At 44.6% G+C, this 19,488-nt stretch overlaps 1 protein-coding gene across 1 annotated transcript in view; it reads right to left on the bottom strand.

Moving 5' to 3' along the window:
- Nucleotides 1-751: 751 nt before the first annotated feature.
- KCNH5 (potassium voltage-gated channel subfamily H member 5) overlaps nucleotides 752-19,488 on the bottom strand; it is a gene marked incomplete at its 3' end in the record, with an annotated part of 145,915 nt that continues 127,178 nt past the window's right edge. Inside the window, exon 11 of the mRNA XM_079308248.1 lies at nucleotides 752-1,699. Within this exon, the coding sequence (XP_079164374.1) occupies nucleotides 752-1,699 (948 nt within the window). The remainder of the gene's footprint in view (nucleotides 1,700-19,488) is intronic.

Raw genomic sequence — 19,488 nt, 5'->3', positions numbered from 1 at the left:
AGGGAGTGCAACTGAGTTTCTGTTAGTTTCATTTTGTTACATAAATCACCATTATTCTTATTCTTATTCTTATTATATGATGTTAAAAGAGCAGGAGGATACTTGAAATAAAGGCTGTGCATGCACAATACCCACACAAATAAATTCCAGTGATCCACCCTAGCACCAGGCACGGTGCCCTTCCCTGCCCACTGAGCTGAGCCCTCCCTTTAGGAGGAGGAGGGGAATTCATCACCAAATATACAGTATATTGTCATGGAATGATACCAGGAAACAATACTAACAGGAGTCTGAACGTGTCCTTCACATCATATTAATCTACTGTTTAACTCGGCAGAAAAGACAATGAGGAAATAAAAGCTCAATTCACCCAGCCTGAGATCAAAACTGACATGGCAATATTGGCAGGTTAGACCCTGATTCTTTAAATAGTACATTGCCTTTGTTAAACAAAAGTCATTCTTTTATTACATAATAGAGATTATAAATAAATGTAAAGTGTGCATGCAGTCAACTGCATATTATACAAGCAATATCTATGTTATTAATTGCTTTCTTTGGCAGGCCAGAATCCAGCTGGACATGCAATATTTACATATCAAAATCCTTGGTGTGTTCAAGTCATTTTGGATGCAAGTGAAAATATATATGTATATATATTTACCATATACACACACATATATATATATGTATAAAGGTATATATACACCTCTGCATATATACTGTATACATATATACACATAGGTATATGCTAAAAGTGGATTTCATCTTTTTCAGATTCAGGTGATGCAGGCCTTGAAACACTAAAAATATCCTGACAGGGTATCTGGGGAGGGGACTGGGGTGATAAATGAGACTTGGGGGAAGAGAGCTGGGATACGTTCTTTTCTGACAATATTTTTAAAATTTCTGCCACCTGCTTCTCAAGGGCAGCCATCCTGCTGCTTAGCAGCTGGATATCTTCTTTGAGTTCGTGCTTGACCTCCTGCAGCGTGGTTTGTAAGGCCTGCTCAGGAATGGGGTAGAAAGGACACCTAGCATCCGCCTGGATGGGGCTGTGCTCCAGGGGGCTGCGAGTCTCACCAGCTTTATCCAAGCGAAGGTCACTTTTTGTTATTCCGCTGTCACAAGAGTCTGTTTTCCTCAGCGGGTTTTTATTTACGCCGTTCTCCGAGTCATTGGACTTGGGGTCGTCGGACAGCAGCCCCATGGACTCGGCCTTGGTGACGTTGTTCCAGTCCTCCTTCTTCTCCTCGTGAGCTCCCACGGTGTTCTTCAGCCGCAGCCAGCCCTTCCCGTTGCCATTTTTCATCCGCATGGGGCTGTTCACCTTGAGACACTTCTGCTCCCCGTTGGCGTTGGGCTTGAGCTCCATGGCGTCGCGGTTGTTCTGCTTCACGGCCTCGCTGCTCTTCATGTAGGCCAGGGTGGTCTGGATGGGCGTGATCTGGGACACGGTGACCACGCTGGTGCCCGTGATGGAGGCGCCGTTCTGCACGCCCCTGCTCTCCACCTGCAGCTGGTTCCGCTCCGGGTCCGCGTGGCTCGAGCCCTGGTTGCGCATCTCCTTCTGCTGCTTGAATTTCTGGAAGAGTTTCCGCACAGGGTGGTCCACGGGGATGCTCAGCGTCACCTCGTTCTTCTGGCGCAGGCGCTCCTCCTCCTCCTTCTTGACATCGCTGATCTTCCTGAAGATGATCTGTGGGGGATAAATCCACAACAGTCAGCACCCAAAGGGCAGCGCAAGAAAATGTTAATTTGAGATGGGTGAACAGTCTTGAGAACAACCATTTCTCCCTTAATTCCTAATTCTGATCTTCCTTTCCATCTTAATTTTTTGTGGTGAATTCAAATGGAGCTGATCAAGACAAGCAACCTCAAATTTAACACACACTTTCTTAACAGGATACATTAAAAGTGGGTTTCATCCTTTTTTCTTGATGCAGAAGATACTACTACTTGAAGAACTAAAAATATCCCAACACCAACAGGAGGAAAGAAACTGAACAAAGAGAAGAAAGCAGTTGACAAAGAACCCAAATACTGTGATGCCAACCTACCCATTACTCACACTCGTACCTGCTCTGTCACTTTCTTTAGTACAGATCAAAAGGAAACAGTAATTCAGCAGGGAATACACAGCTGAAAGACAAATTCAATGTACACACCCTTCCAGAGGCTGGAAAATCCCAATTTGCTCAATACTTTCTGGTTTTGCTGTTAGGCTTAGAGTTTTTTAGGAGTGTTGGAGGGTGCAATTAGGCTCTCTGTGGGCTACATGTGTGGCTTCACACACTTTACAAGTGTTTACTGCAGAATAGGTGTGTCTAATATGTGTAGGTGAAGTGGGAGCACCATGGAGAAGCAGCGTATAAAGGCTGTGCGTGGCTCTGAGACCCAGCAATATCCTCCATCTCATCGTGCCATGCCATTTAATGCTGAGTTATTTCACCTGGCACCTTGTCTCAGGCTGCTACAGAAAAAGGAATTTGAGCCTCAAGCTGGAGGAGGATCCACAGAGCAAAACCTTTTTGTTGATTTTCTGAATGTTACTCATATGATTTTTTTTTTTAGGTTCATCTAGTTTTCTTGAATATGGGACTGAGGTAGAGCAGGGAAACCAGTTCTCTGTTTGACAACACTGAGAAAAGCAGCCTATGATTAAATACAAACATGGATTGCAAAGGGATAGTGTGGTAAGAAAAGGAAAACAAAGCCCTTGAAATACACAAATAACACCCTGTGTCAGCCAGCTGTAGGTTTTTGAAATATCAACCTCAGTATCCATATTCGAGAATCTATTTACTTTCAAGTCTCACATCTTCAGAAGTCAGCAGAGAAGTCCACAATAGCTACAGATCCATCACTGCATGAATCTGGGATGAGCTGGACTTCAAAGTTTCATTAGAGAGCTTTCAAATGCAGTAGATATATGCTGCTGATAGATGCACCTGCATACAATAATTTGGTTAATTTGCTTGTTAGAAGCCCAGTTAAAAAAATATAAACAAAATCAAGGGACAACCATGGAAGTTACTTTCATCTGACTCCTCTGACCTGGATGCAGTGACACATTCCCTCATTTGGAGGTTCCCCTTCATTAGCAGCTGCCCTTGTGGATCTACTCTTTCTTTCTTTCTCTCCCTCTCTGTCAGGCCACTGGGCAGAGCAAATAACGGCAAGAGAAGTTGCCCTGAATTCAAAATTGATGATTACATTGAACAGAAGCCACACTCTCTAAAGGCAGATTGGGAAGGTGGGATGTGTGGGATGCTTTGTTTGTGCCTCTCTTTCCCCGGAGGGCAGCACAGTCCCTCTGGCAGCAGCTGCAGCAGTGAAAGCAGCCAGCTGCAAGGATGTGTCCCCCAGGTGTGACCCAGGGGACATGGCTGGTTCCTCTGCTGGTGTCCCTGTCTGGCTGTGCTGCTCTGCCTCATACTGAGTCCCTGAAAACATCTGTGGTGGGGGGAACATCCTCTACCCAGTGCTTAGAAAGGTTGTGTAGGGACAGGACAAAGGGGCTTTAAAACGAGACCAGGTTTAGGTTGGATGCTAGGAAGAAATTATTTGCTGGTGAGGCCGTGGCATAGGCTGCCATCCCCATCCCTGGCAGTGTTCCAGGTCAGCTTGGAGGGGGCTCTGTGCAACCTGAGAAAGGGGAAGATGTCTCTGCCTATGGCAGGGGTTCAGAAATGCATGATCATTAAGGTTCTTTCCAGCCCAAACCATTCTATGTTTCCATGATTCCCCTTCTTTCTGGCCACGAATCTCTCACAGCTGGAGCACCCTGCTCTCCTGAGCCAGCCTGTGCCTGGCAGCCCAGAGGCAGGTGGGATGCTGGAAGGGAGGTAGTGCCAGCAGCCTGGGGCATTTCCCTGGCCAGTGAGACTCTGGATGTGCATTGGGAAAGGCAAGAGGCAACTCTGACAACTTCTGTCCTGCTGCATGTTCATAATAACCACAATGACAACAACAAAGACCGCAGCAGCAGGTTTTGATTCTTCTTCCAAAGCTTGCACTTCACTGAAAATTACCCTCACCTCCCTTTCTCCCCCAGTCCAATCTTGGTTCTTTTGTCCCTCTTCCAGACTCAGTTCAAACCTTCTCCAGACAGAGATTATCTCCCTGCACAGAATATAATTACCAGTGACTGCTGCTGCTGGGTTTGGCAGAAGAAAAGCCAAAATCTCTCTAATCTGACACCACCTGCACCTCACACTCCTGAAGTGTGTCCTTATAAAAACCAGGAAATGACTGTGAAGTTTTTGCCCCAGAACCACTGGGGTGTCACTCAGGTGGGCCAAGCCCAGAGGCAAGGATTGAGCCTGAATGCTGCTGTGACTCAGTGCAGAGCAAAGACTTTGGGAAAAGCTGAAAGGGATGGGTGGCCAAGGTGGCAAAATCATCAGATACACGAAAAAAGGTGGAAAATCTGGTCTGGCTGTGTGAGGCCAAGCACCACTAATCACTCACAGCCACTAGCTTTATCTCTATGCCCATGCAGTGGAGAAGACACGCACCCAAAAACCTCTGCTGTCACCCCCTCAGAACACATTCTCTCAGCTTCTTGCAGGACACAAGCTGACAGAGCTCTTCAACAAATTATTTCCTTTTTCTTCTCTTGGGACAGAAAATGCTACAGCCTGGAATGGCTATGGGCAGATCCTTTGAAGAAGCAGGTCTGCCAAATGCTGAATTAATTCAGAAAATGCCCAGGGACTCAGAAATCCAGGGGTTAGCTGAGAGTCAAGAATTCATGACTGATCTACCTCACTGCAGCCCAATCTCCAATGGAGCAAAATGGAACTGCTTCCCCCTTAGCTTTCTCATGTAACCTGTATGAGCTGACAGCTGTTTATTATTTTCTTTTTCACTCTGAAATAACCAAGCAGACCCTCACATCCCAACTGACCCTGTGGGATAATGGCACTTTAGATGGAGACTGAGTCCTTGGTCCTCCCTCTCCCACTGAACTGCTCTGCCAAGGAAATAATTTCACCCCATGGAGAACTTCCCCCTCTTTTTTCCCCTCAACCAAGGAAGATGTACCCATAGCACAACAAAGATCTAGTTTTGGTCAGGATACTTGATATCAGTAAAATATGTACAAGTAAAAGAAAAGAAAAATCTTACATAGACAAAAAACTGAAGAAAAAAAGAAGATATGAATTCTAGCACTAACAGAGCAATAGTTATTTTTCATTACCAATTTTTTCCATATTAGGAGATTTTTCATTGTGGCTGGATTTAATCGACTTCCACAGTGGTTTAAACTAAACCAGAATAGTTAAAATGTGTTTACATTTACAAATGTTTACATGAAGACTTAATTCTATTAATGTCTAATAACTTTAACCAGATTTTTTTCTTTATAAATAAGAATAGAAAAACATCTCATGCAATCTGACATTTCTCTGCAGATTGGAAGAGCATTATTTGGAAATCCTAAATTGGATGAGTTATTTCATTTGTCCCTGACCCTTTCCAGAGAAGTTACACATACCCCTGCCCAAATGTATGTCCCAGGAGCAGACACAATCTTCAAAAAGAGTTAATCAGAAGAAGCTGAATTAAGTGTGTATAGAGTTTATCTCAAGGAGTAAAGAGACACAATCCTGTCTCACACCAAGTTCTAAATTCATTAATGTAACTGACATTAAGTGCAGGAGTCCATTTCCTTTATGGATCAGATTGTGAAAGACTTTTCCATGTGGCACATATTTTGTCCCATGGGACCAGGTTCCTGAGTTTCTTTTAGTGTATTTATTTTGGGGAGAAGGGGCAACTGAGATGACATTAATTACTGAGCTGGCAAAGATGAAGCAGAAGTTAACTTGTAGCCTGCCATGGGGACTGAAATACTCAAGTTATTTATGAGAAGGGAGGGAGGAGACAACAGCAATTTGAGATTCTCCATCTTCTCTCAACCTCACCCTCCTTTCCCTCCCCTCTATTCCAAGAGGTAACTCAGGTGAGTGTGAGCTCTGTCCCTCCCAAAGGGGGACCTTACCAAAAGTACTGGCAGTGGATATGGCACTGCTGGAGCAGCTACTGTCAGGTGCCAGCTCATAAAACCAGCCCCAAAGCCAAGTGCAAATTAGGGCAACAGCAATGAGGAGTCAGGGAGCCAGCTCAAGGCTGAGACACACACGCTGAATTAAAGAGTAAAGCTGTGGCCTTTCCAGGTGCTTTGAAATGCATCCCTTGTCTGCTCTCTTTTTCTTGTAGCAGTACTGTGAAAATGATCTCTCTGTGACCTTGCTTCGTACAGGAGATCTACACAAAGATCCCTTAATAAGTGACTCCAAGGCAGGTACGTGAAGGGATTAAAGAACTGGTAAAAGTCTGGAAGAATTACAGTGAATTCATAAAAAGTGGCAGGTGTTTGACCAGAGATCATCCTGTCCTGTGCCTGAACATGCCATGCTGTTGTTAGCGGCACTCAAGGTGTGCCTGCTCCTCTCCATGGAAATCCACAGAAAGGGACAGCCATGGATCCAAAGGGCCACAGTTGTCATGGTGATGGATGCAGTGTGCACTGACAGAGAAACAGAGGGAAGGAGGGAGGGACAGACACACAAAAGCAAAGATTTTCACAGTGTGAAGACCCTGTCCTGGGAGAATTGGTTTGACTCAAGTTGTTCCAAGCTGTGCCAAGGGAGATATAGGTTGGGTATTAGGAAGAAGTTTTTCACAAAAAGAATAAAAAAGTTTTGGAATGCTTTGCCTGGGGAGGTGGCGGAATCACCATCCCTGGGTGTTTAAAAAAAGACTGGATGAGGCACTTGGTGCCATGGTCTGGTTGAGGTGTGAGGGCATGTGTTGGACTTGGTGATCTTGGAGGTCTCTTCCAACCCTGTGATTCTGTGACTCAGCTCATTTCTGCAGCAGAAACACACTTAAGTCCACAGCTACATCCACTCAGTAACCACAGGACACTCTCATTAAAGCACAGACCAGGCTGATGTTCATGCAGGTCATCTCTCAAAAGTTTGTTTCAGGGTAATTATCTTGTCTGCACCAATGTCTTGCAGAAGCCTCATCTCCTTTGCATCTGATTGTTCACAACCCAATGTATTTATCCACATCCCTGGTTTTTTGTTCCTATTTAATACAGCAGCATCTTAGAAGGCATCTGAGATCAGTGAGATCAGAACCATAGAATCACAGAATTATAAAGGTTAGAAGTCTGAGCCAGGTTAATAAATTGGAATAAATATAGGGCTCTTTTTATCCTGGACCCATCTGACAGCACAGGTCCAGGGCTGTTCTTGAAAACACTGCAGATGAGCAAATGGAATGAGTGCACAAAGTGAGTACGAGCTTTCCAAGGGATGGAGGCAGGATGTCAGGGAAATGTGCCCTTCCTTGGGTGCACTGCAGACTGGTTTGCATTTGGCTGAGACTCACCCAGCAGTTCCTTCACCAGCTTTCAGATCCCACCAGAAGGATTTGGACTGGTCCACCTGCTTCAGAAATGTCTAGCTCCCATCCAAAAAGGAAATTAGAGTATCCTCACAAGATGTGTTGGTCTTGGTACCCTTTTTTATAATCCTTTTTGCCTTTTTTTCTTAATTTATTTTTTTTTTTTTTTTTTTTTTTTTTTTTTTAAATAGGAGAGCTGCCTTCCCTTGTCTCCTTGGCCTGAAATGACACAAGCTTAGCTGAAGCTGTCAAATGAATTTTGAAAGTTTTAAGTGGTATAACCAATATCCAGTACTGCAGTAACACAGATCTCATTTTCTTTGGAAATAATGCTATAAGACTGTACAACATAAATTTCCATAAAGACATCTGCAAAAAATACTATTAATTTTCACATCTTGAACTGCGCTGTACAAAAGTAATTTACATTTTTGTCATGCTAATGTGGAAAGCAGATTTATGTCAGATCCAGGATTTAGACACAGGATACCCCAGTACAGACGTGTGTGCTATTTCCTGCTCCTGAAAATACATAATACATAAACACATTTCCTGCTTCATAAAATACACCCAATTTCCAGAGCACAGACACTCAGAGCAGGGCTCACCTACAAAGCCTCTGTCTGCATCTGAACTACCCTGCAGGAGCCCTGCACAGCAGAGGCAGGAAGACAAAAGCACTTGGAGGGTGTGAGTCATTTCACCTGCAGCTGGATGTTAAAGCAGGTCAGACAAGCTGTACCCTGAGCTGCTGCTGGTCCCTGGTGTCTGTACAGGGAGCTCTGTGCCTGTCACCTGTGTGCAGACATCCTGCATGGATGGTGGGGATGGAGGATTCAAATCCCAGCCTCTGGCAGTGTGAATGTCAGTGCTTGGTGCAGAGAGGATAAAAACCCTCCTGCAAAGTTTTTCTCTGTGTATGTGTGTATGTTCTGCACCCTTCATCTGATGCTGCTTTTATTTCCACCCCATTGTTTTGGGGTATTGCCCCACAGCCTCAGGGACCAGCCAGTCCTGACAGACAAACATTATTCTCTCCAAAGCTGCAGAGGGAGGACAAGCACAACTGCCCAGGAGACCCTGCCAGACTGGTGGCTCTCAGTGAGAGCTTGTGGAAAACCAGAGGTTTTAACCCAGCAACTGGGTAAAAATTTGGGGTTTTTTATGGAGCAACTGGATGAACCACCAGTAGGGAAAGCCAAGCCACCCCTTCCCCCTTGTTCTCACTACACTTCCCAGGAAAACCTTCCATCAGGGGAATGGAGCTGCCCTTCCCACAGCCCCTGGGAACTGGAGACCACTGAGATGTGTCTGTTTGCACAGCCACCCTTTTGCTCTGCAAAGCTCATCCCACTCCCAGGTGCTGTAGGATGGAGCCTGCTTGGACCACTCCCAGCCCTGCCAAGCCCAGCAAGCCCTTCCCAGGCCATTGCTTGATGGGCTCAGGGGGGTTTAGGATGCTTCATCCCTCATTCCTCAAGGACAGGGCCCCTCTAGGAGCCTTTAGCTATCAAAACAGCACATATCTGGGATCCTCTTTTCTGATATTCTGAAAACTAGGCCAGTCAAGCCCAATTCCTAATGTATAACCCTTGGTGAAAAGGCTTGCTCCAAAATGAAAGTGTTTCTAAAATCTAGGCAGGTCCCAGAGAACATGACTCACTATTAATACTTGATGTTAAAATGCTTTTAAATCTTATTTTTCAGATCTTTTTTTCAGAAAGCTCCCAAAACATTACTAATATCTGATGCTAAAATGCTTATAAATCTTGTTTTTCAAATATCATCTCTAAAAAAACAAACAAAAAAAAAAAACTTTAATGATATTAAAAAATCTTCTTTCTTTGTTTTCATGAATTAAAATACTAATTTAAAAAGTTAAACTATGAAAGACTGGACAGAAATGGATGAATAGGAAATGACCCCACAAAAGCCTTTAGGCTGCTTCCCCTGATTCACTCCTGCAAATCTCCATAACTCTTAGCTCACTTTATTAACCTGCACTCCAAGGATGCAGAGGAGATGGTTTGAAATGATGGCTTTATTGTTCTTCTGCTCTGTACACTCCTCAGATAGCTTCCCTTTGATGTGAAATTCAGTCTCAAAAACAAACTGCTCCAACAACTCTTTTAATTGCTCTCCAGTAAATTCCCCTTAATCCCCCTGTCCCAGGAACTGTTTTGTGTTAAACCATTGCTCCATCTGCATGAGAGAAAGGAATCACTGTCCTTGGCTGTGCAGTGAAAATGACTGACTGCTGGGCAATTAGTTAATCTCCAGGATAGGGATGTTTCACTACACAGACTTTCATGCTGGATTTTGAAGGAAAAGAAGATTTCTGTAGGTTAGTCTTCTGGCTGCTTGAAAGAAACAGTAAATAATAGCCTTTCTGCAAATTTCCATTGATCCTGACTTCACAGACACAGGTAACATGCTGCAGCAAAAGCTTCCTACCAAGCACATTTTAATTTTGCTTTGGAGAAACTCTATTCACATACATTCTTCCTAAGCAGCTATAGAAATGACTTGCAAAAGATGTGAAGATTTCCAATCCAAGTAACAAAGTGATGTCGCTTCAAGCAAATGAGAATTATTTCCATGGTGCTGAAAAAGCCTTTTTAAGGGAAACTTAATGGGCATTTTCTGTGCAAGGAAAAAGTTCATGCTTTTATGATGACTTAATAAAGATCTTTGTCCCCCAAGCTGCTCATGTAAAAAAAAAAGTATCAGGACATGTAGTGAGGGAGAGACTTTTCAGAAGGGCACAACAGCCAACAACTGATTTCCAAAGCCCAGAAATGCCATCATCTCTTTACTGTTTGTCCTGTGGTTTAGAAATTGATTACTGTAGGTCAAATTTTAATCTGGTTCCATTTCATGTTCACAATCAATTCTCACAGCACCTGAGTACTCTTGCAGAGAGACATCTGTGCATGCTGGCAGCCAATTAGGCTGATCTGCATTTGTGAAAAAGCATGAATATTAAGAAGAGAGTGATTGAGAGGTTGACCCATCCACTTCATACTTGGTATGGATCTGAAGTCATCCTGATTTCATTTAAAGCATGTCTGGATGAAAGAGGAAGGAGGAGAGAAGTGGGCAGAGGTCCAAGTCTCATTTGTCACATCCCTGGAGCATCGTGGCCAGCACAGAGCACCAGGTTGGGATTCACAGAGATGGATTTTCCTGCTGCCCTGCCCTTCAGCCAGCTGGGCAGTCCTGTGCAAATCACTTTGTCTCTTCATGTCTCCATCTCCCCCAGTGTAAGAGAGGTAATAACACTGCCCTCTTTTCCCCAGTTGACTGGAAATCCCTCTGTCACTGCTAACTATTTACAACTGAGAGACCAAAACTGAGGCAGTTCATTAAAAAACACCCAATAATTGAAAAAAATGCACCTAGGTGTTCTCAGGGTTTCAGCTCCAGATCAAGGGCCCAAGGCACTGCTGCCCTGAGATGTTAGGGGCAGAGCACAATGGATGCACAGTGCTGCATGCAGTCCTGTCCTCATCCCCTGAGACACCAATCCCCTGATGGATTAAAGGAACTAACACCTCCTGGCAGCTACTCTGCAAGGAAGGATCAGTCACATCACTCAGCTGGTGTGATGGACACTGATTCTTTAAACAGTGATTACACATTCAGCCAGGTGTGGGCTGAGCTAAGGACTCAGATTTCCAAAAGAAATGCCAAAACCTTTTCCTCCCTTGGCAAAATTACCCAGTTTTCCACCAACACAAGAGTGTTATCTGAGAGCAGCTTGGTTTCCTGAACTCTTCTGTTCTTTCAGTCACTCAGGCCTGAGCACCTCCTGCCTGGAGATGCCTCCATCTTTTCATATCCCAGGGGAAAACAATTCAGATTTCCTGTGGCTGCAGGCTCAGCTGTTGTCTCTGATGTCTGCTGGGCTCTGTTTGTCTGCTTGGAAAGGGATGCTGAAGAAGGGCACTGTGCACCTTTGGAAGTGGGGAGCTTTGCCACTGATTTTAAATGAGACTCTGGGATTGGAATTGATTGCTTATTTTTTGCTGCCTTATCACTCTCTATTTTCTGTTTTCTTTGCTGTAACCAAACAGCAGATGCTTTAGCATGTTGCAGAGCAGACAGATTCAGAATGATTTCTGCAACACTATCCAAGTGAGCAAAATGCACCTTCCACATACAAAATTATTTCAATCAATAAACCAGACAGGCTACTTTGTTTATGAATTCATGGTGGGTTTCAGACAGGGTCTGTTGCTGCTTGGCCTTATTTAGAGTGAGTCCACTGCAGAGTGAAGTATTGATCTGTGTGGCCTCAGAAGGGCTGTGGCCATGGTCCAAACACATATAGCCCCTCCTGGGCTCCTGTCACAACTGGCAGCAAAGAAGCCCAGCTTTAGCCTCCTAATTCCTTTTCAGGACACTAAATCCTACACTGAACTCAATAAAAAGACTAGACTGGATTGGGGAGCTGAAATAATGCATTGAATCAGAGTCTAATCTGTTTTCTGTATATAACACAGAGCTGGTTAAACATGGGGAAATTGAGCAGAGAACAGTTTGGGTATGACTGCTGCAGTGTAGCTATTACTGAACATGTCTCATGGAGACCCCTGTTCCCCCTCACTGGTTAGGTTTATCCACTTTGGGAATTAAACTCATGCCTTCCTTCACTCCCTAACAACTCTCCCATGTAAACAAGTCCAGTCTGGGCTGGTCATTTGGTGGGTGAGCAAACTACCTGCAGATGTGTTACTGATGGAGACTGTCATCCATCCAACATACTCATCTCTCCTTCCCCTTTCTCTTTTCTTCCTTGTGGATACAATTATTAGAGAGCAAAGGGCAAGGAAAATATTTCTCCTATTTCTTTATCTGGCATTAAGGCAAAGGGAAGAGATTTCTCTTGATGGGATTTCTTTTTTTTTCCATTTTGCAGATGTTCCTTTCTCCTGCAAGAAGGGAAGCTGAGGGGGAAAGAGGAGCCCTGCAGATGGCTAAAAATCCAAGCCCATTAAACCCAAGATCTTTCACTGCATGTGGAAGTGAATCCCAGCACAGACAGCCTGCACCCACCCCAACCAGACACCTCATGACTTTCAGAGAACCCCACTGATGCAAAGAGATGGTGACATGTGGCACTACACGGTGCAGTACGACCATGCTGTCACCACCACTGCTGCCAGCACCTCTCCATCAGCTACCCCAGGACTCAGGAGCTGGAGGGAGCTCCCCACTGCCTCCCAGCCCAGCTGATGGGGCTGTGCTCACTGCCAGACCCACCCACAGGACAGTTCCCAGCTCCACTGGGCAGGCTGGGTCCTTGCAGACATATCGATTGGGCTCTGGATCAATATCTGCTATTGGCACTGGACTAATGAAATGTCAGTCAGCAGCACTGCCAATTGATCCGTGCTCATCTGTGCTGCAGATGAGTTACTGTCTGCATTTTACCACAGATGATTAAAAGAAGAAAACAGCCTTCAGTTCTCCCAGGATCTCCTAAGGGGGACACGCTCCTGGGCAGGGAGAGGGAAACACAGCTCAAAGCCTCCAGATGACAGCAGGGGGTTTGAGCTTGGGGCACGCTGCAGAACCTGGGAAAAAGTGCCAGAAGACTTTCCAAGCTGCTCTTCAGCCTGATTTAACTTGGAGCAGAAAATCAATCACTGATAATAATATGCAGCACTAATCCAGCCCTCCCCTCTCCCTGCATTGGAGGAAGTTGGATTTACGTCGCTGCCACTTGTGCCAGAGGCCAACACCAGGGCACAGAGAGGTCATGCATCACTTGCCCAGGGTCATTGAGCTGTTTAGTGGATAAGCTGGGGGATGGAACCAACCTAAAGCCCCTACAGTAGGAAAATCCATACTGCAAACAGATTAAACATAGAAATGTTTTTATTAGAAGTAAAAGAAGATTATCAATATAATAACAACTTTTCTTTTACCACTGTCCTGTGTGGTGTGTAGAGTTCTGGACTGGAAATAATTGAAAGGGCTCAACTTTAATTGTGGTTAATTGCTGAAATTAAATCCAGACCAGGACAACTTACTGCTGCTCAGGTTTGTGTTGGGAGAGGGGTAAGGAGGCAGGCAGAACTAGTTCTGTTTATTTAGTGACAATTTTCAGAAGGCTGTGCTTTTATTCGAATAAAAAATATCAAAATCTTCATGTTTGGAATCTGGCCAGCCCTGCTTGTGCAGTGTTCCTGCATATCCTAAGCACAAAGCCACACAGAACATGGGCACAGAGGATTTGCAGAATTTGTGTTTTCTTCTCTGTGTTTTTTGCCTCTTACTGCTTTTTGCCTGAAGACTAAATGATCTCACTAAATGCCTATGAGAGTCTCTCCATTTACAAAGTAATACATCAGCAAAAGAATTGCAAATTGTTCCCCAAATGTACTACTCTCTCCTGTCTGCTTTAAGTGGAAATTTAAATTAATTGGAATCATTATGGCTTTCTTTTTTAACTTAAATATTACTGTACCAGACTATAAAGTGCCTGAAATTTAATCTGAAGTCTTCAGACCTGAAAAAGCATTTTGCAACTGAAAGATTTTTGATTTTTTTCCAGCTATATCCACTGGTCCAATAAAAAATAACACCCGTTGCTATCAGCCTTGTTTCTGACATTGAGAACATTCTACCTGGCATTCAGAAACCTTGGTTTAATATGGAATGTGCCACCAGCTACTCTGTTCACTTCATCACTTTCAAGGTTTTGTTAATTTATTGAAAAGCTTTTACAGCAGGAGCTTCAATTAAAACAATGCATTTCCAATGCTACACGATGTAGAACACCATCAGTTTTGTTTGGAAGTGGTAAGTCAGAAATGAAAAAAAAATTTTTAAAACCCAAATGGAAGGGACAACGGGCAGCCTCTGTACCCAGAAGAGCCAAGACAGCACCTTGTATTAAAAAACAGGGAGGTAGAACATGCTGCACTGTCAGATATTCCTCACCTGAATCAGGGCTAATAAACAGATAACAATTTTGAGGAGTCACTGACTCCAGACTCAAGCCAACTCAAAACATTCCAGTATTCCTGACTGGAGCAGTTTTAGACTGGTGAATGGGCATTCATTTATCTATTTCCCATTTGCTTCTAGATCCCAGTCAAGGATCTGATCTTTTGTGGCTAAAAGTGAGGGCATGCCTATGTCACACCACAGGGAAGAGCACCAGGACTCCTCCCTGAAGAAAGGCAGGATCCAAGAGGATGGAGCAAGGCTCTTCTCAGTGGTGCCAAGCAGGAGAAAATGGGCAGAAACTGAGACACTGGAGCTCCACCTGAATATGAGGGAAAACTTCTTTCCTGTGCAATGACTGAGCACTGGAGCAGGTTGCCCAGAGAGCGTGTGGAGAATCCCCCACTGGAGATATTCCAGAACCATCTGGACACAATCCTGTGCCCTGTGCTCTGGGAGGGCCCTGCTGGAGCAGACAGGTGGGACCAGATTGTCCACTGATGTCCTTCCAACCTGACCCACCATGGGATTCTGGGATTCTCTGGTTAGGCAGCATTCAGAACTGCTCTCCCTGTCTCTGTTTTCAAGCCCAAAGCTCACACTGCACCTCGGTTCTGCGCTCAGCCAGCCAAGCATGTCAAAATTACTTTAGTTATTTCTTCTCCTTGTCTTGGGTTGCAATACAGAATGTGACCAGAAATATGTATTATATCACCACCTGTTGAAGCTGGGTGAGACAATGATTCCTTATCTCTGTGGCACATATTATCTGCTAATGGGCCATCTTTAAACCAGCTGGGGCAATCATCTTTATCTTCCCACAACCCATCCTCCTTCCAGGAGATATCTCCTGTTCATGGCCATTGAGTCCCAGTGCATGACTGATAAAATTACAACATCCCACTGGGAGATGCTCCAGCCAGGGCAGGAGCCAAGCCTTTCCTACCTAGACAAAAACTGAGATTTTGAACATCAGAGCAGCCTTTTCCACTGGATTCCAGAGGAAAGCCAGACCCTTCCACATCATCCCTGGAGCTTCAGAGGAAACTGCACCTTCTCCAGGAGCACTGCTCCAGCTGAACCACATCTGCCACTGCAGGAGGATGCAGCCACCATTGAATGGGACTGTGCCACCACCCTGACTGACTGTGCCAGCTTGGATTCTGACTCTGGCAGTGTTTTGGGATTGTTCTTTGTAATTCTGCATTTCTATTTTAGTTTTCCTAGTAAAGAACTCTTACTCCTAACTCCCATATCTTTGCCTGAGAGCCCCTTAATTTCAAAATTATCATAATTTGGAGGGAGAGGTTTTACATTCTCCATTTTAAAGACAGTCTTCTGCCTTTCTTAGCAGACACCTATCCTCCAAACTAGGACACTCCTACACAGCCTATTGACATATCACAGAGGATTGAAGCTGTCTAGACCAAAGTTAGGACACTTCTGCCAGTGCTCACTCCATTTCTGCAGATCTTTTGGATGAAACCCAAGCTCAAATGACACTGACCACAGTGTCTACCTTACCCATGGGATGCAAACAAAGCCACAGGGATGCTGCCAGGGAGAATGAGTTGGGGCTGTTCAGTAGCTCACATCTGTGCTTCTGAACTCAGACACAGCACAAAATCCACTGGCAGAGTGACCTGGCAATTCTTTTAATTTGAAATTAAGACTTGGAAAGGATTAACACCTCTGAAAGACAGGGTCAGCCCACTGTGCATAGATGTGAAATAACTCAATTAAACCATTTGGAAATCCAAATTTGTCAGGACAAGAAGACCAAAAGGTTATTTAAACTTTTAATATCTACTTCATTTAAGAAAGCTTGTTGAAATAACTTTAAAAAGTATCCTAGGGTTTCTTCAAGTGAAACATCTTTCCCAGCAGGAGCAAAGCTTTTCCCAGTTGGGAGCTCTTGGTTGGCAGGGTGTGATTAAGGAGTGCTGGCTGTTGGAACACGATGAAATTGCCTTTAATATGATGACAACCACTGCTTCAGTGGGGAAGAACCACTTGGGGAGAAAAAAAAGAGCCAGGACACAAGCATGCAAGCATTAAGGAGTATGCTGTCAAGAAGAAATATACCATGAAGAGGATATGTTACTTTCACCTAAAACTTCTCCCTTCAGCCTTAAGTGGCTGGTGTAGCTCTGCCACTGAGGGTGCTTTAGCTCAAGAGACTGAAGGAATTACAGTATTTCAGAGGCATCTGTAATTGTCAGCAGACCAGGGGCCTTCAATTTATGGCATGATCAAATTAATTTAATTTTTAGAGAGCAAAGACCTAATTTCAATGATTTTGCTAATGTTTCCTCATATTTGAATGTGCACCAGCAAAGGTTCTTCCTTCCTGGGGCAGAGAGTCAAGGGGAATCACCCACAGCCAGGAAAGCCAGGAGGAGAGCTACCCACCAGCTAGTGAGCTCTCTACCACAGAAACACAGCATCAGCCATGTGAAAATTCAGAGTGTTGCTCCCTGAAGCCACCTGGGCAGAGGTGGAGCTGCTGCTGACCGTCGTGGCAGAGCCATGGGCTGCCTATGTGACACACACCCCTGAGGATGAAGTGCTCTCCCTGTCCCCAAAGGGACCACTGCATGTTTTCCCAGCTCAGGAGATGTGACTGAAGCACTTGGCAAATTGGTGACTCTGCAGAGCCCTGCATTTATTTCTGAAGGGCTTCCAGGGGGAAGAGGCAGCACAAGGAGAGAGAACTGGTGGGGTTATGGGGATGGCAGGAACAGATGGGGTGGTGAAGAGCATTTCCTTCCCACTTGCATGCTGACTGCATTAAACCAATCCCTGGGCTTTCATGGCAATGAGCTAAGACTGTCTGTGAAGGGTTTGAACCATCTGACCATATCCTGTTTGTGGGTATCCCTCTACTGGGTCTCCACACTTAATCTACTCTTGGGGAAAGATCCTTCCATTTTTCTCATGTGCTTCTTGGTGATCTTCCCTGCTATCTGTATCACAGCCATCTCCTCTTTGCTAGCTGTGGGTGTCTGTAAAGCTCACCAGCACTGTTTTTGTTCCCATCCATGTACTCAGGCACTGACACAGGATGCTCCATAGGGGCTGAGCCTGCTGTTTTTGCAGCCTTTGCTTATCTCATTGCTCCAGACCTAAACAAATTAGTTTGTAATCCCCAGTATTGTATACTTTGGAAAATCTGGCTTTAAAAGTGATCAGAAATGACCTCCTCATGTAAAACTGGAGTCAATCCTCTCTTCCTGTCTGGGCCTAGAAGGAAATCCTGTACCTGCACAAATAACAGGTCTTTGCAATCAATAACATTGACAATCCTGTATTTCCCTATTTGTGGCCATGCTTCACCCTGCTTACATTGAGTTTGTGTTGCTTTCTACCACTCCCTGTGCACACACAATTAATGAAACACCAGCTGGTGCAGGATAAACACTGCTGCAGGGATGTAAAAAGACACTACACAAAAATACAGATCTCTACCTCTGTTATTTTCCATCTCAGATGCTGTGTTTGCCTCCCAGAGATCCTTCTGAGCTCAGAAACGTTGGCTAAAGCATCTTTTTGTTTTCCTCTTTGTTTTTTTTTTCTGATGTCCAAAACATCCAGCTCACCCCAATCCTTCCACACAACACAGAAGTTCTGCAGTCACATTCTCCCAGGAAGGCCTTGCCCAGGAGGATGTTTCTACTCAGTGGGGTTGCCACCTGCCTTAGATGCTGGTCAGATCTTAAAACCAAGGTGCTCACAGGGCTGGAGCACCTCACTGATAATGACAGGCAGAGAGAGATGGGCTTGTTCAGCCTGGACAAGGAGCCAGATCTGAGAGCCCCTTCCTGCCTCCAAAGGGGCTACAAGAAAGCTACAGAAGGACTTGTGATGAGGGCATGCAGTAATAGGACAAGGGGAAATGGCTTTACACTGCAACACATTCAATTCAAGGAAGGAATCTTCCCTGTGAGGGTGGCACTGGCACAGGCTGCCCAGAGAAGCTGTGGATGTTCAAGCCCTGGGAATCAATCACTGGATGGGGCTTGGAGCAACCTGCTCTAGTGGAAGCTGTTCCTGCCCTTGGCAGGGGAGTGGAAATTATTTTTAAAGCCAAACTGACCCAAACCAGTCTGTGATTCTGTAACTCTATGTTCCACCATGGGGCAGGGCTGATCCATGGGGCCAGAGCATCTGGCCCTCAAGAAAGCCAGCAAGGCTAAAGAAGGGTCTTGGGGTTTTGCAAGGTTTTGCAAGCCCAATCTGTGTCCCAGCAGATTCTTTGCCATCCCTGTTAGCAACTGTCTGACACTTTGGACTGAATTTGAGCCCAACTGGTCTGGCAGGAAGCTCTTTGTGGGACGCTTACTACAAAATTTCTAACAAATGCTTTAAGTTATGGCTGCTGGTTCATCAGGCTCAGTCAGGCATCTGTTTGTGCATTAATGCATGGCTGCACTGAGCTTGTAAATTATTATTCATGTACTTCTGTAGAACATCTTGAGGTTGTTGGCTGAGCCCTTCACTAAATGGGAACAGGGACAATTATTCACACATGAAAAACATGCTTGATTCAGTCCATCCATTTATATTCCTCGTGTATTCCTTGGCAGGATGGCCAACACAGCCTGGGAGAAGGATGGTCATTCATAATTGAGCTGCTCTGACCAGCAACTGTTCCATTTAAAAATGGATTTACCTCAGACACACAATGGAGATGAAAATTCTCTACAGTGAAACGGAGTCAAGGAAGGCAGAATTGGTGAAAATAGAGAGGTCAGACACAGAAGTTAATTACAGAGATGACAGAATGCTCTGTTAAGGTCAGGGACAGGGGCAAGGAAAACTGGATGCCTGCAACTGAGAGAGAAGCAATGGGCATGAATGGAAAAACAAATTTAACCATAATAAAAAGGTTTCATTTAATCTGAAATTTTCATTAGAAATATCCTGATTAGAAATGGCTGTTTTTTGCTGCTGTCATCTGTTGGTTGCTTAGGTGCCCATTTTCACATTTTTAAGGGAGTGTGAAGTGTTTTAGGCTCTCAGAAAAAGCCAGAGCCTGTTCCTGCAGTAACAGAAGTTCTGTTCATATTACAAAAGAGGAACAATGGACTGTTTCCAAAGGGATTT

Source organism: Erithacus rubecula, assembly GCF_903797595.1.
Source record: "Erithacus rubecula genome assembly, chromosome: 6".
Taxonomy (NCBI): domain Eukaryota; kingdom Metazoa; phylum Chordata; class Aves; order Passeriformes; family Muscicapidae; genus Erithacus; species Erithacus rubecula.
Note: the sequence above shows the minus strand (reverse complement) of the source record. Positions and strands in the feature narration are given on the sequence as shown.